Genomic DNA, 25,884 nt, shown 5'->3' with positions numbered 1-25,884 from the left:
TTTTATTTACAAACAATATTTATTAACACACAAAATTGGCACCTTTGATTCCCAGGTACTGAGAGTTTTGGTTCAAATGTGAACGGTCCACCCCCCCATCCACAAGTTGGCTCCTTCATACACGTGTCTAGGCCACTGTGACTGTTAGCATTGACCCGTTAACAAGTTCTATGTGCGTCCGGCCATAGATAACATATGCAGAGCCAAAAACATGTGCCTTTAAATCCTAACAAATACCACAAAGTCCCTTCTTGGCGCTGTTTTATTTGATTTTGGTAAGAGCCGCCGCTCTTCTCTCCGTGTTCTGGAACAAAGCTCGGATCAGACTCTTCATCTCCACACATGTGAACGCCAAAGCCAGAGGCCCTTTGCCGTCAGCCCACCTGAGAACAGATTTCCTTAAATAGTTAGTTTTTTTAATATTTTCACTCCTATGTGTTAAAGGCCTACTGAAACCCACTACTACCCACCACGCAGTCTGATAGTTTATATATCAATGATGAAATATTAACATTGCAACACATGCCAATACGGCCTTTTTAGTTTACTAAATTACAATTTTAAATATCCCGCGGAGTTTCTTGTTGAAAACGTCGCGGAATGATGACGGGGGCGCCTGACGTCTCGAGCACCACTAGCGACTAAAAGTCGTCTCTTTTCATCGCGCAATTACACAGTATTTTGGACATCTGTGTTGCTGAATCTTTTGCAATTTGTTCAATTAATAATGGAGAAGTCAAAGTAGAAAGATGGAGGTGGGAAGCTTTTAGCCTTTAGCCACACAAACACACAGTGTTTCCTTGTTTAAAATTCCCGGAGGTGAAGCTTTACTATGGATCCGAGCGGTCAAGCGAACATGGATCCCGACCACTTGTCAACCGGCAGGTTTTGGTGAGAAAATTGTGGTATAAAGTCGCCTCTTACTGCTGCTGCCGTGACTAATTCCCTCAGAGATTGGCGTCAATACACCCGTGGACACACCCCTCCGACTATCAGGTACTATATAATCTCACTGAAACACTAGCAACACAATAGAAAGATAAGGGATTTGCCAGAATTATCCTAGTAAATGTGTCTAAAAACATCTGAATCGCTCACAATGCAATCGCCTTTTTTTTTAAACTTTATTTTTATTTTTTTCTAGTCCTCTATCAATATCCTCAGCCACGAATAATTCATCGTCGCTCAAATTAATGGGGAAATTGTCCTTTTCTCGGTCCGAATAGCTCTTTTTGTTGGAGGCTCCCATTATAAACAATGTGAGGATGTGAGGCTATGTCATTGTCTGCGACCTACGGTAAAGGCAAGGATTTTTTATTAGCGTCGATGTTCTCTACTAAATCCTTTCAGTAAAAATATGGCAATATCACGAAATGCTGGGTCTCTACTACACCAGAGTTGGTTTGGAGGGACTGGAGGAGATGCGGATGAGGGGACAGGGCTGCGGAGCTAGCACTGAGCGCTGGGACGGAGAGGCTTCGCGGTGTCTTGGCTGGGTGAGCAGGTGTCGGACACCTCAGTCACCTTGGATGTATCCTCGCTCATCCATGCGGACTGGACACTGGCCGAGAGTGGAGTCGGCTGTCTTGGTTGCTTTGTTGGGTCTGCTCCTGTCTCTGGCCATGCTCCCTCCACCCCAGCGGACGATGGCGTGGATCACCGCAGAGGCCACCACAGTGGATATGTTTCTTTTACTTTTTATTTATAGCTGTATGTAAAAATGTCTGATTGTATGTGCTGCTTTAATGTCTTTAATGTCCAATGTGTTCTTTGATGTTTCCCTCTTACACACATGGAAGAGTGATGTGTACTATGGCTATGAGTTGTTTTTTTCCTTTGGCCTCAGTCTGCACCCCCTCTCCAGGGCTCAGGCTAAGACCTATTTTTTTTCTCCCATTCCCCCCCATTTGTTTACCTGTATCTCATCTTTTTTGTAAGGGGCGCTGGAAGCCAGCAGAATCGTCAGCGATCCTGTTCTGTCTCCCTGTAATGTTTGTCTGATTTTGAATGGGATTGTGCTGAAAATTATAATTTTTCTGAAGGAACTCTCCTGACGGAATAAATAGAGTACTATCTAATCTAATGATCAAGTATGACACATAGAATGGACCTGCTATCCCCGTTTAAATACGAAAGTCTAATTTCAGTAGGCCTTTAAGTCGGAGCGTGGTCATCCCTGCTCTGCGCTAGGGTTTCTAAACTGGCCTGCCGCACCCAGCCCCTTGAGATCTGCTTTCCAATCGCATAATCCAGGTGTGTTAGTCCGACTTTTCGCCCTGCGATGAGGTGGCGGCTTGTCCAGGGTGTACACTTCCTTCCGCCCGATTGTAGCTGAGATAGGCACCAGCGCCCCCCGTGACTCCAAAGGGAATAAGCGGTAGAAAATGGATGGTCGGATAGTCCGACTTTTCAAACACCGAACACGATCGGATTAAGCCGTTTCCATGGGCTTTATTTAGAGCGGAACTATTTAAGAAGTCAGACTAATTTAGTGTATGGACACTGAAGCCTGCTCGTCTCCTTACCTGTCCACAATCTCCTGGAGGTTGGCCCGCAGCACGATGTCCAGCTCCTTGAAGGTGTCCCACTTCTTCACGTAAAGGGGAACTTCCTCCTCAAATTTCTTGTTCTTGTGCTCCTCGGCCAGCGGGGTGAAGACCAGCGGTCCGTCCTCGATGACCGCCTGGCAGAGCGTATGCAGGTGCTCTCCGTCCTCCGACGAGATATCCTGGAGCGCAAAAAGGGGAATATGGAGCTTTCCGCTACAAATGTCGTACACGGCGCAACTGCAGCGAACCTCCAGCGTCATGATCTTGGCTATCATTTCCGTGACGGCCGTGTTGAGGAGATTGCCCATGGCTTTGCAGTAGATGCTGACCGGTAAGACGTCCTGCCACACCGTCCCCAGCTGCTTTAACTGATGGGTGACCTGCAGACAGCAGGTGTGTGAAAGGACTATGGCAAAGGCGGCGCGAGACGGATTCCCTCCCACCTGTCTCACAGCCTTGCTGGCTGACATGTAGTTGTCCTCCTCATCCAGGTTGCAGAAGTTGTGAGCGGTGGACAGTCGCTCCAACAGCTCCGCCCTCTGGACGTTCATCTGATTCAAGAAGCACTGCGCGCCTGTATGACAAAAAAACAGAGCAAAAAAAGCATCTGTTTAGTTCACCTTAATCGTCGGGTGTTAGAATAATTATGTATACAGTGGGGCAAAAAAGTATTTAGTCAGCCACCGATTGTGCAAGTTCTGCCACTTAAAATGATGACAGAGGTCTGTAATTTTCATCATAGGTACACTTCAACTGTGAGAGACAGAATGTGAAAAAAAAAACAGGAATTCACATTGTAGGAATTTTAAAGAATTTATTTGTAAATTATGGAGGAAAATAAGTATTTGGTCAACCATTCAAAGCTCTCACTGATGGAAAGAGGTTTTGGCTCAAAATCTCACGATACATGGCTCCATTCATTCTTTCCTTGGCAGAAAAACAGCCCCAAAACATGATGTTTCCACCCCCATGCTTCACAGTAGGTATGGTGTTCTTGGGATGCAACTCAGTATTCTTCTTCTTCCAAACACGACGAAGTGCGTTTATACCAAAAAGTTCTATTTTGGTTTCATCTGACCACATGACATTCTCCCAATCCACTAATGTATCATCCATGTGCTCTCTGGTAAACTTCAGACGGGCCTGGACATGCACTGGCTTAAGCAAGGGGACACGTCTGGCACTGCAGGATTTGACTTCTCCAACTATCAGGTAATATTAAACTCACTAAAGCACTAGCAACACAATAGAAAAATAAGGGATTTCCCAGAATTATCCTAGTAAATGTGTTCCCAATGCAATGGTTTTATTTATTTTTTTAACTCGTTTTATTTTTTCTAGTCCGTCGCTATTAATATCCTCAAACACGAATCTTTCATCCTCGCTCAAATTAATTGGGAAACTGTTGTTTTCTCGGTCCGAATAGCACTGTTTGTTGCAGGCTCCCATTAAAATCAACGTAAATATGTGAGGAGTCATCAACATGTGACGTCATCGTCTGCGACTTCCGGTAGAGGCAGGGCATTTCTCTTAGCACCGACAGTTGTGAACTTTATCGTGGATGTTCTCTACTAAATCCTTTCAGCAAAAATATGGCAATATCGCGAAATGATCAAGTATGACACATAGAATGGACCTGCTATCCCCGTTTAAATAAGAAAATCTCATTCCAGTAAGCCTTTAAAGCTCTACTATGCAAAGTGAAAGCCATTTATCAACAACATCCAGAAACGCCGCCGGCTTCTCTGGCCCCGAGATCATCTAAGATGGACTGATGCAAAGTGGAAAAGTGTGCTGTGGTCTGACGAGTCCACATTTCAAATTGTTTTTGGAAATATTTGACATCGTGTCATCCGGACTAAAGGGGAAGCGAACCATCCAGACTGTTATTGACGCAAAGTTCAAAAGCCAACATCTGTGATAGTATGGGGGTGCATTAGTGCCCAAGGCATGGGTAACTTACACATCTGTGAAGGCACCATTAATGCTGAGAGGTACATACAGGTTTTGGAACAACATGTGCTGCCATTTTTTCATGGACGCCGCTGCTTATTTCAGCAAGACAATGCCAAGCCACATTCAGCACATGTTACAACAGCGTGGCTTTGTAAAAAAAGAGTGCGGGTACTTTCCTGGCCCGCCTGCAGTCCAGACCTGTCTCCCATTGAAAATGTGTGGCGCATTATGAAGCGTAAAATACGACAGCGGAGATCCCGGACTGTTGAACGACTGAAGCTCTACATGAAACAAGAATGGGAAAGAATTCCATTTTCAAAGCTTCAACAATTAGTTTCCTCAGTTCCTAAATGTTTATTGAGTGTTGTTAAAAGAAAAGGTGATTTAACACAGTGGTGAACATGCCCTTTCCCAACTACTTTGGCACATGTTGCAGCCATGAAATTCTAAGTTAATTATTATTTGCAAAAAAAAAATAAAGTTTATGAGTTTGAACATCAAATATCTTGTCTTAGTAGTGCATTCAGTTGAATATGGGTTGAAAAGGATTTTCAAATCATTGTATTCCGTTTATATTTACATCTAACACAATTGCCCAACTCATATGAATACCGGGTTTGTATGAAAAAAGACAGAATAGACGCACTCATCGGCAGTGCTCCTTTTAATCCGATGCGCCCTGTCATCCAGAAAATACGGGTACTTAATAAATATAAATGGTAATGCCCTTCAAATAAGTGATGTGTTACCCAGTTTCCTGAATCCTGGCACCATGTCGACAAAGGTAGCCATGCCTTGGTTGAGGGGCTGCGGCAGGTGGGCTCTGAAATAGTGGCCCAAGGTGAGGAGATGGTGGGCCAGATACATGCAGTTGTTGTGCTGGATGGCGGCCAGGTGAGGAAACTTGAGGAGGTTCTCCCTGGGGGTAGAAAAAAAAAAAAAAAAAAAAGTGTCATCACCTTCGAGCTGAAAGCTGGTTGACTTCATGTGTGGTAACGGCAAGAGAAAGCCTCACTTGTGATATGTTGGTACAACGTCTTGGAAGAGCTGGAAGATGTTTCTGACAGTGAAGAAGAGTTGCACAGCACTGTGAAGAACACAACAGCAAGAAATGAAATGATGTAACGTGTACGTGGAGCACTGGAAGTTTGAAAAATCCATGTTTGTCCCACTAAAGCGAAAACATGATACCACCAAATATTTACTCATCACTTTATGACGACAGTTTTGTTCAAAACCAAGACAGGTTTTGCAACACATCTTAAAACCACCTACAGTTGTGATCAAAATTATTCAACTCCCACACAATTTTGGTGTTTTAGCAAGTAGGATATTTATTCCGTATTTTGTTTATAGTCATATCAAATAAAGATGCATTAAATAGACAAATGCAACTTGAATTACAACATTATATTTTGTAACATACCAAACAGTGTCATTTCTCTTAATATCTCATTGACAAAATGATTCAACCTCTTGAAGATCATAACTATTAAGAACAGAATTTGAATAAGGCCTTTTCAATCAGGTGTTGAAAACACCTGTAGATGTGATTAGAACCATAACAAGCAACAATTAAACTGATTGAAAAAGAATGTGACGCTCAGCTTCTTGTAGATGGTCAGTGGTGTATTTGCGACATGGTGAAGTCCAGGGAGTGGTCAAAGAAGTCAAGAGAGGAGATAATTTCTCTTCATAAGAAAGGATATGGATATAAGAAAATAGCAAAGACATTACACATTCCAAAAGACACACTTGGGAGCATAATTCGCAAGTTTAAAGCTAAAGGCACAGTGGAAACACTACCTGGGCGTGGTAGAAAGAGGATGCTGTGTGCGTACAGTGGTGAAAAACCCCCGGGTAACAGCTGAGGAACTACAACAGGACATTGCAGAGGGGGGAACGCAGGTTTCGTCCCAGACAATAAGGCGCACTACGAGATGAAGGCCTCCATGCCAGAACTCCCAGGCGCAACCCACTTCTGACTACCAGGTCACAAGGAAAATAGACTCCAGTATGCCAAAAATCACCTGGACAAACCCCAAAGGTTTTGGGAAACTGTTCTATGGAGCGATGAGACAAAAGTGGAACTCTTTGGGCCTTTGAATCAACGTTATGTCTGGAGGAGAAAAAAGGAAGCTTACAAATAGAAGAACACCTTGCCTACTGTTAAGCATGGTGGGGGGTCAATCATGCTCTGGGGCTGTTTCTCTGCCTCAGTTACCGGGAATCTCCAGCGCGTTCAAGGCATTATGAATTCTATTTCCTAGCAGGATATATTAGCTGCAAATGTCATGAAGTCAGTGACGAAGCTGAGGCTTGGGAGACGTTGGACCTTCCAACAGGACAAGGATCCCAAGTATACCTCCAAATCAACATCAGAGTGGTTGCAGAAGAAGGGCTGGAAGACTCTGGAGTGGCCTTCACAGTCGCCAGACCTAAATCCTCTAGAAAAGCTGTGGTGGGACTTGAAGAAGGCAGTTGCAGCACGCAAGCCCAAGAATATGAATGAACTGGAGGCCTTTGCCCAAGAGGAATGGGCTAAAATACCTGTAGATGGTTGCAAGAAGCTTGTGTCCGCTTATGTATCACCTTTGAAGGATGTCATTACTGCCAAAGGATGTTCTACTAAGTACTAAAGATGCATGGAACTAGGGGGTTGAATCATTTTGTCAATGAGATATTAAGAAAAATGTCCTTTTTTGGTATTTTGTAAAATACAGTGTTACAATTTCAGTTGCATTTGTCAATTTGACACATCTTTATTTAATATGACTATAAACAAAATACGGAATAAATGTCCAATTTGCTGAAACACCAAAATTGTGTGGGGCTGAATAATTTTGATCACAACTGTAGCTCACCACAAAAGTGTAAGGTGTAAGTTTAATGATGTTGTTTTTATTCAGCAAATATGCTAACCTAGCTTGATGTTGCTGTTAAAATGTTAACATGTAGCTCACATAGCGAGGAGAAAGTTGGACAAACCACTGGGTGGAGCTTCCGACCGCCTCGTACAGCGTGTTGACAGCCAGCTCCATCAGCTGCTGCACCCACTCGCTGATGCGACACGCCGGCAGACACTGGCTCCACGACGACAGCTGACCGGCGCTTTCCGTGGCGATGGCGCGCTCCTTTGGGGATGACTCTTGTTTGGCCCGCACCGACTTGTCAGGAGCGGGCAGCTTGGGGAGACGCAGCCTGCACTCCGGCGTGATCTAACCGACAGGGGTCGGACGCACTTGTGAAGCACATGGAGAGAAGCAGAGCACGCGAGTGAGGAGTAACGAGGGTGGACCTTGACGGTGTTGTGAATCTTGGAGGTCATGAGTTTGCGTGCGGCCACGATGACGTCCTTGCACTTCTTGCTGGCAAAGTGGCAGTTCACGTTCCTGGCGTACTTGAGCAGGTCCGTTGAGTCGCCTAGCAGGTACCCCATCTCCTTCAGAGACTTCTCAAACTCCTCCGTCTCCTTGATCACCTGCTTGATGATCCGCAGGTCACATGACCGGACGCCGCACCACGTGTTGAAAGGGGAACTGCACTTATTTTTTTGTTGATTTTGCCTGTTATTCACAATCCCTTTGTAGAACGTATGCATTCCAAGTCGTACAATACAGCAAGTACGAGGCAATTCAGCTAATGGGGGTACTCAATTACGCCCCTAAAGCCTTCTAAAAAACATCCAAAAATCACCAACAATGCCCCATTTACACCTCGTGACACAAATATTAGCGATATTGTTTTTGTAAGCACTAACGCAGACAAACTATTTCTAGCTGCGCCGTGATCACAGAGAGCTAACTAGCTTATGGTGCTATACTGATATTGAGCCGGTGAGTTGCTTGGTGAAAAGTTAAATCGAGATTATAAATCATGATGTGGCCATAAACTGAGAAGTCAATTAATGATAACATCCAACTTAGACCCGGAAATCGCGAGAAAGACAGGAAAAGCTGCCTGTTTACTGCACCTTTTCTTTTTTTACCTGCATGAGGATTATGATTAATTCTTCATCCAAACAGGAAGAAAACAACATCCCATCAGTCCGCATCCAAGTGAGAGCAGACATTGTACAGTAAAGTGATTGTTTTATTATGTTCTTAGTTTGTATATCTTGTTTATATATAAAGCTGCATCTGTTTAGCATGCAGCTTCTAAAACTTGTAGATCTTACCCCTTATATTTAGGCTCAAAATATAAAGTTCTCGATCATCATTGTCCCGAAGTATACTTTGTTGTCTCTCATGAAGTCTGCCATGATTAGTCGTGTTGATGTTGTAGGAAAAAGCAAACGTTGTGATGGGTCTGTAAAATTAATACGCCGCCGTATTCCCAAAATGACCAATAAATATTCATATAATTATTACAAATATACTTACAGCGTAGGCCTGGGCTACTAACAAATTTTGCTCGACGATATATTGACCTAAAAATTATCGCTGATAAACAATAATATCGCCACTAGAGCGACTATTTTGATAGTTGATTATTCAATGACTATCTTAACGATTATTCCAGTAGTCGGATAATAAAGCATACACATATATAATGGCTCTATTTTTTCCATTGACTTTTAAATGCAGCTCAAGTTACTTTAGGCATGTGCTTACAAACAACAAAGATGACTAATTCATTCATATATCCATCCATCCATTTTCTGCCGCTTGTCCCTTTTGGGGTGGCGGGGGGTGCTGCAGCCTATGTCAGCTGCATTTGGACAAGTCGCCAACTCATCACAGGGCCAACACAGATAGACAACATTCGCACTCATATTCACACACTAGGGCCAATTTAGTGTTGCCAATCAACCTATCCCTAGGTGCATGTTTTTGGAAGTGGGAGGAAGCCAAAGTCCCCGGAGGGAACCCACGCAGTCACAGGAAGAACATGCAAACTCCACACAGAAAGATCCCGAGGCCGAGTTTGAACCCAGGAACTTCTATATTTACTAAAGATGCTAAAACCAGTTTTTTGTCTCTTTGCATACAGCATACTACAGTAAAGTATACTGTATGCAGTATACTGCATCACAACTGTGATGCGCATTTAGCTGTTTTAAGATTTAAATGAATCTTAAAATGTATTCATTAAAAAGTAGGGAACAGGCAAAGTGCTAAAAAAAGCCAATTAACTTTGTTTTTGCATTTAAAAAAAATTGTTAAAACAGCAGCATTAATAACAAACAACAAAACACAAAGTCTAATTTCCTCCAAAAGAAAAGCATTTTGTGAAAAGCTGCAGACTGGTATAATGACTATTGATTAACTTTTGGCAATTTTAGCACTCAGGAGTTACCCTCTGAGAAGCCTCCATTTTACTAATGTTTTCCAATGTTGCAAAAATGTGTAGAATAAATAATACAATTTCTGTCAACGAAGATTTGTGTCAGCCTGCGACACATAGTCGTTTTGATAGTAGGCTAATATAGCTAATATAGACACTTACAGCATGTGTTGTCTTCATTATAACACTTATAAGACTTTTAAATTATTTGCGGCTGCAGACAGATTTTTTAATATGTATTTCTGGTCCAATATGGCTTTTTTAACATTTTGCGTTGCCGACCCGTGGCTTGGACCATCGCCTCAAACCCAGATGTGCCTCTAGGTCACGTGACGGAAACCCACTTATTTTAGCTAGCTAGCAAACTAGTGCCAGTCTGTCCATCTGTATCAAAGTGCGGTTATGAATAAAGGTTTTTCGATCATTTTAATTGAATAGGGTAATAGTAACTGTCGGGAGTTTCACAGCGATTATCGTGGCTATCATTTATTTAAAAGTACGAACGCCCACAGCCGCAGAATGTGCGATCGCTCTTACAGACTATCTTGCTCGCCGATCACGCACATTCCAAAAACACAAAACAAACTTTGCTATTAACGTAAGAGCCGCGTAAAACGGGGAAAAGAGCAGGGGTTGGCCTGGCATAGACTGTGTGAGGCTCGTGGGCCAGCGGCCCCGCATCGCTGCCCAAAGACTCAAAAACACTTGAAGGACAAGATGAGTCACCTTCTTTTCATTCTGCTAAACCACAAACGCGTGCAGTGGCTGAAACCGATGAAAAGCGCAAATGTTCTTGAAGCATGCACATGGAAAACTTACCAACCTAATTTTCATTTATCGTCGGTTAATTGACTAATTCACTCCTCAGCCTTCCCGGTAAGGCCTATTCAGGTGTACTGGACAGAAGGCTACGCCGGATAGTCGAACCTCGGATTCAGGAGGAACAGTGTGGTTTTCATCCTGGTCGTGGAACTGTGGTCCAACTCTAGAGTCTCGGCAGGGTCCTTGAGGGTGCATGGGAGTTTGCCCAACCAGTCTACATGTGCTTTGTGGACTTGGAGAAGGCATTCAGCCGTGTACCCCAGGAACTCCTGTGGGGAGTGCTCAGAGAGTATAGGGTATCGGACTGTCTGATTGTGGCGGTTTGCTCATTGTATGATGAGTGTCAGAGCTTGGTCCGCATTGCCGGCAGTAAGTCGGACCCGTTTGTGCTGACCTTTGTCACCGATTCTGTTCATAACTTTTACGGACAGAATTTCTAGGCGCAGTCAGGGTGTTGAGGGGATCCGGTTTGGAGGCTGCAGGATTAGGTCTCTGCTTTTTGCAGATGATGTGGTCCTGATGGCTTCACCTGGCCAAGATCTTCAGCTCTCACTGAATCGGTTCGCAGCCGAGTGTGAAACGACTATGATGGGAATCAGCACCTCCAAGTCCGAGTCAATGGTTCTCGCCTGGAAAAAGGTGGAGTTCCATCTCCGGGTTGGGGAGGAGACCCTGCCCCAAATGGAGGAGTTCAATTACCTCTGAGTCTTTTTCACGAGTGAGGGAAGAGTGGATCGTGATCGGTGCAGCGTCTTCAGTAATGCGGACGCTGTATCGATTTGTTGTGGTGAAGAAGGAGCTGAGCCGGAAGGCAAGGCTCTCAATTTACCGGTCGATCTACATTCCCATCCTCACCTATGGTCATGAGCTTTGGGTCATGACCGAAAGGACAAGATCACGGGTACAAGCGGCCGAAATTAGTTTCCTCCACCGTGTGGCGGGGCTCTCCCTTAGAGATAGGGTGAGAAGCTCTGCCATCCGGGAGGAACTCAAAGTAAAGCCGCTGCTCCTCCACATCGAGAGGAGCCAGATGAGGTGGTTCGGGCATCTGGTCAGGATGCCACCCGAACGCCTCCCTTGGAATAGGTGTTTTGGGCACGTTCGACCAGTAGAAGGCCACAGGGAAGACCCAGGACACGTTGGGAAGACTCTCACTCCCGGCTGGCCTGGGAACGCCTCGGGATCCCCCGGGAGGCGCTGGACAAAGTGGCTGGGGAGAGGAAAGGTTGGGCTTCCCTGCTTAAGCTGTTGCCCCAGCAACCTGACCCCGGATAAGCGGAAAAAGATGGATGGATGGATGGATGGATGGATGGATGGATGGATAATTGACTTATCGAATATCGGCCCAGGGCTATTACAGCCTTCAACCTTGATGGAGGCTTCTGGATGTTTTTTAGAGCACTTTATTAGACGGAATAGAGCGAATCCTCTTACTTTCATACATATGTGTGCTTGTCTCACATGAGGATTGTGAAGGATAGGCACAATTCCTTAAACTTGGTGCGAGGTGCAACGTACCGTGTCGTACTGTTCCAGCTGGCTGCTCTTGGTGGGGATGGACTGGGGCAAACACTCGTTGATGATGCAGCGCGAGAGCTCCTCCCATATCAGCTCGCCCAAAATGGCGGACAGCTTTTTATCACCAATAGAAATGTCTGGGAAGAGCAAAAACAAATCAATCCTCACATTCACTTCTGGCAAGAAGTCAGGCTGTAGACAACCACACTGTACCTAGCAGGAGTGAGTGAAGAGTCTTGAGCACCAGCAGTATTTTAATGTAGACCTGCGAAGGACTGACGCGCTCCTCCTTGCAGTCCTTCATGCTCTCAAAGGTTATGGCAACCCCCTTGCCCGGCTGCTCCATCACCTTCACCACCAAAGACGGGTGCAGCACCACCGGCTTCAGCATGTATTTCAGCAGCACCTGGCCTGAAAGGACGACAGTATGCAGGCTCCCGTCTTGGATAGCGAGTACAGGTCTGTCAATTAGGTTTCCTGTTGTGCTTTGCGCTCACTGAAGAGTTTGATCTTGTGCTGGGGGTCTCTCTGGATGGCCATGGCCTGCAGGACGCTGCACAGCACAGCAGGAGGTTCAGGACCACTGTCCTTCATGGAAGACTGGCTCAAGAATAGCTCCACCTTCAGGAAGGAGGCCACACCTGCAGGCTCTGCAGGTCAGAGTTGCAAATGCCCATTTGAAAAAAACGTAATTTCAATGCGTAATTTACTGCAGGCATGTGATTTGAACTTCACGAAAAAGACTGTCCAGAGCGGTGCCCTGGTGGGGGGATAAGGAGGGCAATAGCCAATTTCTATCTCTTCGACTCCCTCTCCACTTTGATTGATTGATTGAAACTTTTATTAGTAGATTGCACAGTACAGTACATATTGACCCCTAAACGGCAACACCCGAATAAGTTTTTCAACTTTTTTAAGTTGGGGTCCACGTTAATCAATTCATGGTAACTCCTAACTGCTCCACATGCAAACATCATAAAGAGTACAAACAATGTTTATTCTATTAGCTAACTTCCTTTATCTGAATAGCCATTTGTGATTTACAGCATGAAATAAATATCTTGCAGTCATGAAGTTTATGTTTCAAAATGATTCAACTATTTAGTGTCAAAATATAAACAGTAGAAATATTGAACAAAATGTCAGCTACTGTCTTGTTTTAAAACACCAATGAAAATGAAACATAGCATTTAGACAGGCTACACCAGGGGTCACCAACACGGTTCTAAAAATAGCTCAAATAGCAGCACGTACCAGTGAGCTGCCCCGCTTTGATCGACATTTTTAATTCTAAAGAGAGACAAAACTCAAATAGAATTTGAAAATTTGTCTGTATTGTAAATGTGTTCATGTTCCAAATAAACTAAGAAAGAAAGAAGAAGAAAATCCCCAAAAATATACTTGGTCTTCACTTGTTTAAATAAATTCATTTATTTTTTTACTTTGCTTCTTATAACTTTCAGAAAGACAATTTTAGAGAAAAAATACAACCTTAAAAAAGATTTTAGGATTTTTACACACATACCTTTTTACCTTTTAAATGCCTTCCTCTTCTTTCCTGACAATTTAAATCAGTGTTCAAGTAAATGTATTTTTTTCATTGTAAAGAATAATAAATAAAATTTAATTAAATTCTTCATTTTAGCTTCGGTTTTTTCGATGAAGAATATTTGTGAAATATTTCTTCAAACTTATCATGATTAAAATTCAAAAAAAATATTCTGGCAAATCTAGAAAATCTGTAGAATAACATTTAAATCTTATTTCAAAGTCTTTTGAATTTCTTTAAAAATTTTTGTTCTGGAAAATCTACAAAAATAATGATTTGTCTTTGTTAGAATAATAGCTTGGTCCAATTTGTTGTATAGTCTAACAAAGTGCAGATTGGATTTTAACCTATTTAAAACATGTCCTCAAAAATATATATCTATTGAAGATGATCAGTGTTTCCACAAAGATAAATATCATTAATTATTAATAATAACATAGAGTTTAAGGTAAATTGAGCAAATTGGCTATTTCTGGCAATGTATTTAAGTGTGTATTAAACTGGTAGCCCTTCGCATTAATCAGTACCCAAGAAGTAGCTCTTGGTTTCAAAAAGGTTGGTGACCCCTGGGCTACACTGTAGCAGAAGTAATCAAAAGCATGCGTGTTCTTAAATGTGTAGCCCATGTCTTCCATGTCGAGGGCAGTTTTGATTAGGGCTTACATTGTAAACATTGTATCATGCAGAAGCATACATATGTCCAAACGTGGCCAAGCAGACGCATTGCAGGTTTCCTAGACGTCGTCTACATCGCTAAAAGAACAATCTAAGGAAGAGAATCCTCTAATTGTTTTTTTAATACATAAATCATCCACTTGAAAATTCTCTCTTCTTCTCTGACTCTCTCGTCCTTATTTGGGATCTGTTGTGAGTTCCCTTCCTGGTTGGATTACCTGCCCTATCTTGCCTCTGATTGGCCTGTCCGTAATGTTTTGCCTTATCGTGACTCATTATAGTAAACCAACTACCCAATCATGGATGTTCTTATAAGTAAACCCACCAATCGTCATTGATTTTCCCGCATATTTTGTCCCCTGCCCGTGGAGTTGCACTAGTCAATTTATCTCTTTCTCTTCTCCCCCTCTCTCTCTCTTTTTGTAGCATGTCGCTTAGCAAACCGTTACATGGGTCTAAAAATAGCTAGGCTGCGAAAATCGCTACTTGATTAAAATGTAGCAAACCTACTGCCACGCTACTGGAAAATGAAGTTAAGATATGTAGCTTCCCTTTTGAAGTTAATTTTTTTTAATGGAAAACCATAGTTTTTACCACTGCAGCCGCAAACCGGAATGGATTATCAAAAACCGTACTCTTTACGGGAAAACCGTAGTTGTTGGCAGGTATGGCAAGGAGACGATTCAAGATTTTAACACACATTGTAGGTTGTAAAAAGCTAACAAAAACGGAAAATATATTTTTGTATTTTTACAGATATAAAAGACGTATTTCCGACTATAGACAGAAAAATTAAATAGAAGCGTTCTTGTCTACCTGTTGAAGGAGGTAGCTTCCAGACAACGAGGCGCTTCCACTCTTCTCCCAGATGGTAGACAAGGTTTTCCCTCTGCACCGTTAACTCGGCGCCTAAGGCACTGAGCAGTGGCAGCTGTGACGCGTTCCAGTCTTTGAGGGACTCTAGACGGATCCTTACCTAGAAGAAGCCAGAATGACTTTGGACTTGTTGAAATAAGGCACGCATATATTGAAATCCTTAAAGGGGAACATTATCACAATTTCATAAGGGTTAAAAACAATAAAAATCAGTTCCCAGTGGCTTGTTGTATTTTTCAAATTTTTACCGGTCTCGGAATATCCCTAAATAAAGCTTTAAAGTGCCTTATTTTCGCTATCTTCGAAACCACTATCCATTTTCCAAAGAGAGCCTTATATTCTCCCTGACTGTACACAATAATTAGGGATGGGTACTGTTCACATCTGAACCGATACGGTACTAATTCCCAGTACCAGGGAATTGATTCCGATACTCAACTGTACCATGAATTGATTAACATGGACCCCTGACTTAAACAAGTTTAAAAAAACTTATTTGGGTGTTACCATTTAGTGGTCAATTGTACAGAAAATTGACTGTACTGTGCAATCTACTAATAAAAGTTTTAATCAATCAACCAAACCAATATTAAGTACTTTTGTGTGTGTTGATAAATACAAATTGTTTTTGATAATAAAACCTTTTTTTTTATTGCAACAGTTTGAAATGAGCAGATCATGACACATGCTGTCCGGTTGTTATATCTTCTTTTTCGTGATCACATTTTTGAGTCTCAATTATAGCTGCAAGTCCAAGACTGCAGATGGCAGTAGTGTATAGTTTATGGTGTGTTGGCTAGTCTGTTCAGTCTTTGCGGTCCCATCTTTGTTGGACCCTAAAAAGTGCTAATACTGTAACTATTGTACTTATTACACACCAGCTATTTAACTGTAACATGCCTCTTAGTTGCAGTTTTCATTAACAAATTGGGAGTGTTGAAATCGTCACGTAAAAAAAGTTTGCCAATTGTTCACAATCCTTATGAGAGATAATAAAACAAAGGTTTTGTTATTTTTTCAAATTGAATCGTAAGTTTTTATAAGATTCACATCTCTCGCTTCTTCAAGCACTATGCCGAGCCATAACTCCCGCTCATAGGCTGAGTTTTTGTTTGAATAAATTTCCACTTCTGCATTGAATGGCTCGGCTTTTCACCCGCTGTTTGTCACAATATTTGTGCTCTGGGAGGTGCATTGCAGCGCCAATAGCATGCTTCCTGTTCACCACTTTTAATGTGTACAGAGTAGGGTTTTACGCTACACCAGTGGTCCCCAACCACTGGGGTACCGGGCCGCAGAATAATTTTTTATAATTTTTTTTTTTTTTTTTTATTCTTTTTTTTTTTTAAATTAAAACAACATAAAAAACACAAGATACACTTACAATTAGTGCACCAACCCAAAAAAACCTCCCTTATTCATGACAAAGAAAAAAAATAAAAAAAGAACCCCCCCTGCCGGGCCGCGGGACAATTTATCAAGCATTGACCGGTCCACAGCTACAAAAAGGTTGGGGACCACTGCGCTACACCGGTATTATTATAGTACCGCGATACTAATTAATCATATTCGGTACTATATTGCCTCTGAAAAGTACCGGTCCGCCACCCCTGTTGTTGTTACGTTGTGTCAATACTGGTTTACGAGCAGACGAGCATGTTCGGCAGTGCACAATCACAGAGTACTTACAAGCAGACTAAGTGTGTAGACAGAAAAGGGAGAACGGACGCATTTTGGCTTAAAAACTAAAGGTAAAGGTGAAGTTATAACACTGAAACGCCTTCAGGAAGAGTTGCTTTAAGGCATGGCTGGTTGCTAACGTCTGCAGTGTTGGAGCTACTTCTAATTCACTAATCCTCGGCTCCTTGGCAACAAATAAAGTAAGTTTCTTACAAATATCATCCCTGCAGGAAAAGGAATAACTAAACATGGTTCACTACATACCGTAGCTCGCCGGCGTCAAAATGTAAACAAACACCAACGGTGGATTTACACCTGACATCCACTGTAATGATACCAAGTACAGTAGCATATCCAGTCGATACTACTACGATTATGTCAATTTTTGTCATCACAACATTTTCTTTCGTTTTTAAAAAATGTGTATTATGTTTAAAAACTCAGGAAATATGTCCCTGGAGACATGAGGACTTTGAATATGACCAACAACTTGGTATTGGATTGATACCCAAATGTGTGCTATCATCCAAAACTTATGCAGTGGGAGAGTGGCCGTGCGCAACCCGAGGGTCCCTGGTTCAATCCCCACCGAGTACCAACCTCGTCATGTCCGCTGTGTCCTGAGCAAGACACTTCACCCTTGCTCCTGATGGGTGCTGGTTAGCGCCTTGCATGGCAGCTCCCTCCATCAGTGTGTGTGAATGGGTAAATGTGTAAGTAGTGTCAAAGCGCTTTGAGTACCTTGAAGGTAGAAAAGCGCTATACAAGTACAACCCATTTATCATTTATTTATTTATTTAAAAACAACATAAGAATAATTGATTATTACATTTTAACAGAAGTGTAGATAGAACATGTTAAAGGAGAAAGTAAGCAGATATTAACAGTAAATGAACAAGTAAATTATTCATTCCTTTTATACCACTTGTCCTTAATAATTTTCACAAAATAATAGAATGGAAAATGACACAATATGTTACTGCATATGTCAGCAGCTAAATTAGGAGCCTTTGTTCGCTTACTTACTAATAAAAGACAACTTTTCTTGTATGTTCACTATTTCATTTAAGGTCAAACTTGCAATAAGAAACATATGTTTAATGTACCATAAGATGTTTTGTTAAAATAAAGCCAATAATGCAATTTTTTGTGGTCCATTTTTTTTTAATAGAAAACTACCAAAGAGTATCGAAATAATTTTGGTACTGGTACCAAAATATTGGTATCGGGACAACACTAGTACATAGTGAAAAAATCGGTACGCAGCTTTACCAAACCAAAAGTAAACTATTTCCATGCAAAATGCTCTTACCTTTTCCAACTGGTTGGCTGCGTCAACATACTTCTTCTCCTGCAAGGCTTTGCTGTACTCCTCCATTGAATTATGGAACTAGGGGACATAAATGCATACTTGCTTATTTTGACCAAATGCAAGTGCGACTGGATCAAGGCTGTCATGTCAAAAATGGTCTGGTCCATAGATGATTGTTGTGCACCTCTTTCAGGTGTCCAAGCATTGCGATGACCACAGTGTTTTTCTCCAACTGTTGCTTCAACGTGGCGTACTCTGCCACGGCCTCGTGCATATTTATCCGCACCTGTTTTGTTTTAAAACAACACAAATATAACTCGAAGATAATTTAATTCAGTGTATGAGCTCCAATTTTTTTTTTAATCTATATTAGCGGTCCCTCATTAGTTTCACAAGCGAGCTACAAATTGGATTGGTCTCTAGTTAATCACAGGGAACGTATAGACAAACAACTACTCACACCTATGGACAACTTAGAGCTTCCAGTTGGCCTAACTTACATGTTTTAGGGACCTGAGAGAGTGCCAGATGGTGAACATGCAAACGGCACACATAGATCTCCAGACTATGAGGCAGAGCACTGCTCCGCCGTGCGGGAGTCAACATCGTCATTCAGTTTAACCACAATAATAATGCATACCTCGGTCTCGATAAAGCTTTTAAGACTCCCCATCTCTATGGACAAGTCGTCCACTTGCACCATTAGGTCTTCAGATGCTTGAAGGTTTGGCAGGAACTCCCGATATCGCTTGTTCATCATGTCACACACTTCTTCCTGCAATAATGAGGATCAAACACATACATACATGAATATGAAATAAACACTCAACAATATGGATTGTGGGTAATAAGTACTAGAGCTGGGCAATTAATCAAATTTAGATTTAGATTATGGCTTCTCACGATCATGAAAACATACTACATCGAGAAAAAAACAACAACTATTAATGGGCAGCCAACATTAGTGAGCGTATTAGTGAAAAAAAGACAACGTCTACTAGAGATGCGCGGTTTGCGGTCTCATCCGTGGAGTCCGCGGGTAAACCGCGGGTCGGGTGGTTGACATGACGAAAAAATAGATTTTAATTAGATTCGGGCGGGTGGCGGTTGAACCATCCGGAGATATTTGATATACATGGTTCTGGGATCGGTATCCTTTGCCATTCAAAGAGCCATTTAAGACTTGTGTCATAAAGCGAAGAAGTCAATAGGAGACGCTATTATTCTCTTGAATGACTGCCGGCAGTCACCCAGATATTAAGTATTAGGGCGTGCTATGAAGCCATTGGCTTTGTCGCCTTCTACATCAGGCACGATCTGCTTGTCAGTCCAGCATCATGTTGTGTGTGTGGTTACCGCGGCAACACACACACACGACTGCAAGGCATACTGGGTGACACAGAGTACACCAATGGTTGTGATATAAACAATTTTAACACTCTTCGTAATTTGCGCCACACGGGGGTATAAAATATATTCAGCTTGTGTCATGAATACAAAGGATTATGGGTATTAGTTGTGTTGTGTTACTGTGAGGATGTTCTCCATAAATGTGTTTGTCAATCTTGTATTGAGTGGCTTCACAGCGTGGCGCATATTAGTAAGTGTTAAAGTTGTTTATATCACAACCATCAGTGTACTCTGTATCACCCAGTATGCCTTTCAATCTCATACGTGTGATTGCGGAAGCTGCACACAACATGTTGCTGGACCAACCATCGGTTTGTACATGTTGTTGAAGGTGTCAAATGTAATGGTTTCTCAGCATACCCATATTCTTGTCATCATGATGAACGCTGTTGAATAGTCGCGAGAACGTTAGCGGCTCCAGCCTACTGAAGGAATCAATAAAGTACCATCTATCTATCTATCTACTTCAATACTCTGTGAAACAGGTTTTAATAGCTCTGTGAGTGGTAAAGGTGGCCAACCGCTGATGTAATTCAGCGGGCGGTTGGCGGGCAGGTACGGTCCTGATAAAATGTTGGTTCGGGTGAACAGCGAGTGGAAGACGATTTTGGTGATGCGGATGATATAATTGCCTATCTTGCGCATCTCTAACGTCTACTTAAAGTTTGGGATCTTAAAATGGTTACTACTTTTTATTAGACACAGCACTATTTAATAATCATTAAACTCAACAACGCTAAAGAAACCGCGGACAAAGTCACATAATTGCCCCGTCAAACGGAATCCGCTGATAAAAGCAAAATAATATCAGGGAAATTGACATAAATGTGACTTAAATGTGGTCATTGCGAGGAGAGGGAACATTTGTTTGGGAAAATAATGTTTCCGGGAACGCTTATTCATCCCTGAAACATGTCCCTAAACTAATGTCGAGACAGTCACTCGAAACAGCGGCTAAACTACATAGTTAAAGCTAGCAAGAACAATCCATACACCCACAACACATTTTATCTGCTCGTTTTTTGTGAACGACATCATCGATGTAACATTAACGGGCTAATAGGAGCTTTCTCTCTTTTTTTTTTTTCAGCCTCGCATCAAGCTGAGAACAGCAGTAAAGCACACTTTCCCCTTTCACAATAATAGCTTGGTGCGCCACACCTGGTCTGACTGCTAACAAAATAAAGGTTTCCTAAAAGAACCTTCCACAAGTACAACGTATCTTGTACACGATTGCTATGCTTTGATTTAAAATATTGGTCAAAACTTTCCAACGATGTATTGCTCCAATAAATGTAAGGATTTTTGCATTTAATAAACAACCATTTATACAATTTTATTTGACACAAAGAGCACACTACTGTGGTAAAATAAGTGTAAAAAGTACAAAAACGGGATTACAAACGCCTAAAAAGAAAAAACTTAAATGTTATTTTTTTTATATCAATCAATCAAAGTTTATTATATAGCACTTAATTACATGTCTTTCAAAGGGCTGCACAAGCCACAAGGACATAATTTGTATAATAGAGAGCCCGCATTGACTGACTTTTTGTGCATTTATTTATTTACGAATGAGAATGCATTAAAAAAGGGAAAAGACGTGTTCATGTCTTATATCATAGTTTAACTTAACTTAATGTAGGGATTGCGAATGATAGACAGCACATGTCTCTCAAATGTTTGTGTTTTTCCAGTACGACTGATCTGATAACATGGACAGAGTGCAGAAGCGTTCCTCCAGTGGCGTCAATCTCCGGAAATAGCCCAAGTATTCGGAGCGCAATATTCAAAAAGGCTGACTGAATTAATGGCAATTTGTGATGTTTAGACAGTATATTCACATACTTTGCAGATCGGAAATACAATTAGATAGTTTATTGGATACAATGAAACACAAATAAGCATATAAAGTCAACCTATTTTTCCACTCTTCTGGTACTTGAAAAAAACGGGGTTTGCACACATATGTGGTCCTCTCCAAGGTTTCTCATAGTCATCATTGTCACTGTCACCGACGTCCCACTGGGGTGAGTTTTCCTTGCCCTTATGTGGGCTCTACTGAGGATGTTGTTGTGGTTTGTGTTGTGGTTTGTGCAGCCCTTTGAGACACTAGCGATTTAGGGCTATATAAAATAAACATTGATTGATTTTTTTACAAGTGTATGTATACTTTTGACCACGACTGTATACATCTGATTGTGATTGATATATTATCTATTATGACAATGTGCTCGATTCTGGCTAAATGAACTCATAACCACGTACAGTTGTGATCAAAATGATTCAAACCCCCACACAATTTTGGTGTTTTAGCAAGTTGGACATTTATTGCGTATTTTGTTTATAGTCATATCAAATAAAGATGTGTCAAATAGACAAATGCAACTTAAATTGTAACACTGTATTTTACAAAATACCAAAAATGACATTTTTCTTAATATCTTATTGACAAAATGATTCAACCCCCTAGTTACATGCATCTTTAGTACTTAGTAGAACATCCTTTGGCAGTAATGACATCCTTCAAAGGTGATACATAAGCGGACACAAGCTTCTTGCAACCATCTACAGGTATTTTAGCCCATTCCTCTTTGGCAAAGGCCTCCATGTCATTCATATTCTTGGGCTTGCGTGCTGCAACTGCCTTCTTCAAGTCCCACCACAGCTTTTCTATAGGATTTAGGTCTGGCGGCTGTGAAGGCCACTCCAGAGTCTTCCAGCCCTTCTTCTGCAACCACTCTGATGTTGATTTGGAGGTATGCTTGGGCTCGTTGTCCTGTTGGAAGGTCCAACGTCTCCCAAGCCTCAGCTTCGTCACTGACTCCATGACATTTGCAGCTAATATATCCCTGTAGGAAATAGAATTCATAATGCCTTGAACGCGCTGGAGATTCCCGGTACCTGAGGCAGAGAAACAGCCCCAGAGAATGATTGACCCCCCCACCATGCTTAACAGTAGGAAAGGTGTTCTTCTCTTTGTAAGTTTCATTTTTTCTCCTCCAGACATAACGATGATTCATAGGCCCAAAGAGTTCCAGTTTTGTCTCATCACTCCATAGAACAGTTTCCCAAAACCTTTGGGGTTTGTCCAGATGATTTTTGGCATACTGGAGTCTATTTTCCTTGTGACCTGGTAGTCAGAAGTGGGTTGCGCCTGGGAGTTCTGGCATGGAGGCCTTCATCTCGTAGTGCGCGCCTTTTTGTCTGGGACGAAACCTGCGTTCTACCCTCTGCAATGTCCTCTTCTAGTTCCTCAGCTGTTACCCGGGGGTTTTTCTCCACTGCATGCTTCAAATACCGGACAGCATCCTCTTTCTACCACGCCCAGGTAGTGTTTCCACTGTGCCTTTAGCTTTAAACTTGCAAATTATGCTCCCAACTGTGTCTCTTGGAATGTGTAATGTCTTTGCTATTTTCTTATATCCATATCCTTTCTTATGAAGAGAAATGACCTCCTCTCTTGACTTCTTTGACCACTCCCTGGACTTCACCATGTTGCAAATACACCATTGACCGTCTACAAGAAGCTGAGCGTCACAGTCTTTTTCAATCAGTTTAATTGTTGCTCGTTATGGTTCTAATCACATCAACACCTGATTGAAAAGACCTTATTCAAATTCTGTTCTTAAGAGTTATGATCTTCAAGGGGTTGAATAATTTCGTCAATGAGATATTAAAAGAAATTACACTGTTTGGTATGTTACAAAATATAATGTTGTAATTCAAGTAGCATTTGTCTATTTAATCCATCCTTATTTGATATGACTATAAACAAAATACAGAATAATTGTCCAACTTGCTAAAACACCAACATTGTGTGGGGGTTGAATAATTTTGATCACAACTGTATAGTTCCTGTAACGCCAGTAGTAACAAGTCAACAGAGTGGTGCACTGTTATTAAGTGTAACGGGGCCACGTAGGCTGAGGGGAGTAAAAAAAATACGAAAACTTATCCAAAAAAAAGCATGTGTGTAACTTTGTAATAGTTAGGGGCGGGCCACACAGTTTAAATACGTGAACATTGTTTTTTTTGTCATTATATGCATCGCCGAAACTTGTAGCGACTTAGCATCAGGCTAGCTATGCTAGGCTAGCACAGCGCCTCCTACCTTCGTGTCTTCAATCTTGCGCGACATTTTGCTGATTTTACTTGACAGGTCCTCTTTCTGGAGTTTGCCAGAGCTGGCGAGGACTTCGGTGACAAACGACGACATTGTGTAACACTAGAAAATGTGGAGGATTTTTTGCTAGTATTTTAAAAAAACAACTATGACAGACCAACGCGCGCCAAGCGGGTTTTCGTGTCTTGGTTGATGGGACAGGAAGTCCCGCCCCCCGCCACTCAAGTTTGTTCTACGGTAGCCGAGAAAGATCAAGCCCATCCGTCCATTTCCATTTTTAAATTAAATCTATTTATTCACTGTGATGAAAAGGCAACTTGTCTAGTGTGTACCCCGCCTTCCGCCTGAATGCAGCTGAGATAGGATCCAGCGACCCCCCCGCGACCCCAAAAAGGGACAAGCGGTAGAAATGGATGGATGGATCTATTTATTCATTTGATAAGGAAATCATAATAAAGTGTTGAGAAAACAAACATGTTTTGTCCCCCCACACTCCTTCAAAAAAAATTTGTTTTTAAAATAAAAAAATAAATTAATAAAAATAATAATGATGAAAATAATTAAAATATCCATCCATCCATCATCTTCCGCTTATCCGAGGTCGGGTCGCGGGGGCAGCAGCCTAAGCAGGGAAGCCCAGACTTCCCTCTCCCCAGCCACTTCGTCTAGCTCTTCCCGGGGGATCCCGAGGCGTTCCCAGGCCAGCCGGGAGACATAGTCTTCCCAACGTGTCCTGGGTCTTCCCCGTATTTTTTTTAAATACAGAAAAATAATAAATGTAAAATAATAACACTCCCTCCCAACCTTGGTTCTACATTTCCGTCACAGTGGGTAGCAATGTACTGCCATGAATTAAACAAGTTGAAACTTATTTGAGTGTTACCATTTAGTGGTCATGACCACTAAATGGTAACACCCAAATACAAAACCAGACAAAAAAATAAGTGAAATAATAATTAAAAAGGCAAAATGTAAACACTTATGGCTTTCCATATGATCTTATTGTTATATCTTCTTATATTTTTTTCAATTGGAATATATTTCTACAATCTCTTATCTTATTGTAAAGAGAATTCCACCATTTTACCCCCACCACTGATGTAGACATTATTTTTTTTTTTTTTAAGTTGTCCTTGAATATTGCTGTTTGAAATTACCTTTTCTTCTATGCTCTGTACCAGGGGTAGGGAACCTATGGCTCTAGAGCCAGATGTGGCTCTTTTGATGACTGCACCTGGCTCTCAGATAAATCTTAGCTGACATTGCTTAACACGATAAGTAATAATTAATTCCGCTGGTAATCACGATGTTAAAAATAACGTTCAAATCATAAAACTTTCTCATGCATTTTTATCCATCCATCCGGTTTCTACCGCACCTGTTCAAGAAGTCGCATTAATGGTAAGAAGTAGTTTATTTTTGTTGTTGGTTAGCCTCAGAATAACAATGTTATTGAAAAGAATATGAGACTTATTATACTCTAAAAGTGTTGGTCTTTCTTAAAAATGCACGCATTTAGTTGTATTCAGTCTTTTAAAAAAATATTTTATGGCTCTCACAGAAATATTTTCTAAAATATTTGGCTCGTATGGCTCTCTCAGCCAAAAAGGTTCCCGACCCCTGCTCTGTACTCTCAGAAGTGATGACAAACATTTTTTGTAAATTTGCTAGTAATTACGTATGAATGTACACTGTCTTGTGACTTAACTGTTGAAAAGCCTGCGGGGTAAATTCCCGGATTATGGTTGTTAAATTGTTGTAAAAAACAGACTTTTATGCTAAATGCAGCCGATATACACACACACACACACACACACACACACACACACACACACACATATATATATATATATGTAGGTGTGGGAAAAATCCCAAGACTACTTCATCTCTACAGAACTGTTTCATGAGGGGTTCCCTCAATCATCAGGAGATTTTAATGGAAGCATTCACATACAATGGTTTATATGGGGCACAGAGTGGGTGGGTACAGGCAGGCGTAGGGGCGTGGTGATTGGCTCATGTGTTACCTTGGAGGTGTTTCCGTCTGTGGCGGCATGTTGAAATGATTTCACTGCGCTTGTTGAGGGATGATAGATCTGGATGATATATAATAAACAGTTTCTCT

The 25,884-nt window shown here is 41.6% G+C and overlaps 1 protein-coding gene across 1 annotated transcript; it reads right to left on the bottom strand.

Annotated features, from left to right (window-relative positions):
* Window positions 1-23,987, bottom strand: zw10 (zw10 kinetochore protein). Its single transcript, XM_061899026.1, has 16 exons — window positions 23,748-23,987; window positions 18,864-18,998; window positions 18,408-18,509; window positions 18,224-18,301; window positions 15,172-15,331; window positions 12,629-12,781; window positions 12,345-12,542; window positions 12,132-12,268; window positions 7,804-7,986; window positions 7,494-7,723; window positions 5,521-5,592; window positions 5,255-5,424; window positions 2,993-3,123; window positions 2,798-2,929; window positions 2,526-2,728; window positions 1-383 (listed from the first exon to the last, which is right to left on the bottom strand). Exons 1-16 carry the CDS (start codon window positions 23,850-23,852, stop codon window positions 263-265), a joined length of 2,310 nt encoding a protein of 769 aa, XP_061755010.1. The 5' UTR covers window positions 23,853-23,987; the 3' UTR covers window positions 1-262.
* Between the last annotated feature and the right edge of the window lie 1,897 nt (window positions 23,988-25,884).

This window comes from Nerophis ophidion, linkage group LG04 (assembly GCF_033978795.1).
Source record: "Nerophis ophidion isolate RoL-2023_Sa linkage group LG04, RoL_Noph_v1.0, whole genome shotgun sequence".
NCBI lineage: Eukaryota > Metazoa > Chordata > Actinopteri > Syngnathiformes > Syngnathidae > Nerophis > Nerophis ophidion.
This window is presented reverse-complemented; position numbering and strand designations above follow the sequence as displayed.

Excerpts from the sequence above, each read along its gene's own strand:
- zw10 (XM_061899026.1), bottom strand. The coding sequence starts at position 23,852 with ATGTCGTCGTTTGTCACCGAAGTCCTCGCCAGCTCTGGCAAACTCCAG. Across the intron at positions 7,724-7,803 it reads AGATTCACAACACCGTCAAG|ATCACGCCGGAGTGCAGGCT; the intron begins GTCCACCCTCGT and ends CCTGTCGGTTAG. Across the intron at positions 5,425-5,520 it reads GTTGTACCAACATATCACAA|GGAGAACCTCCTCAAGTTTC; the intron begins GTGAGGCTTTCT and ends TTCTACCCCCAG.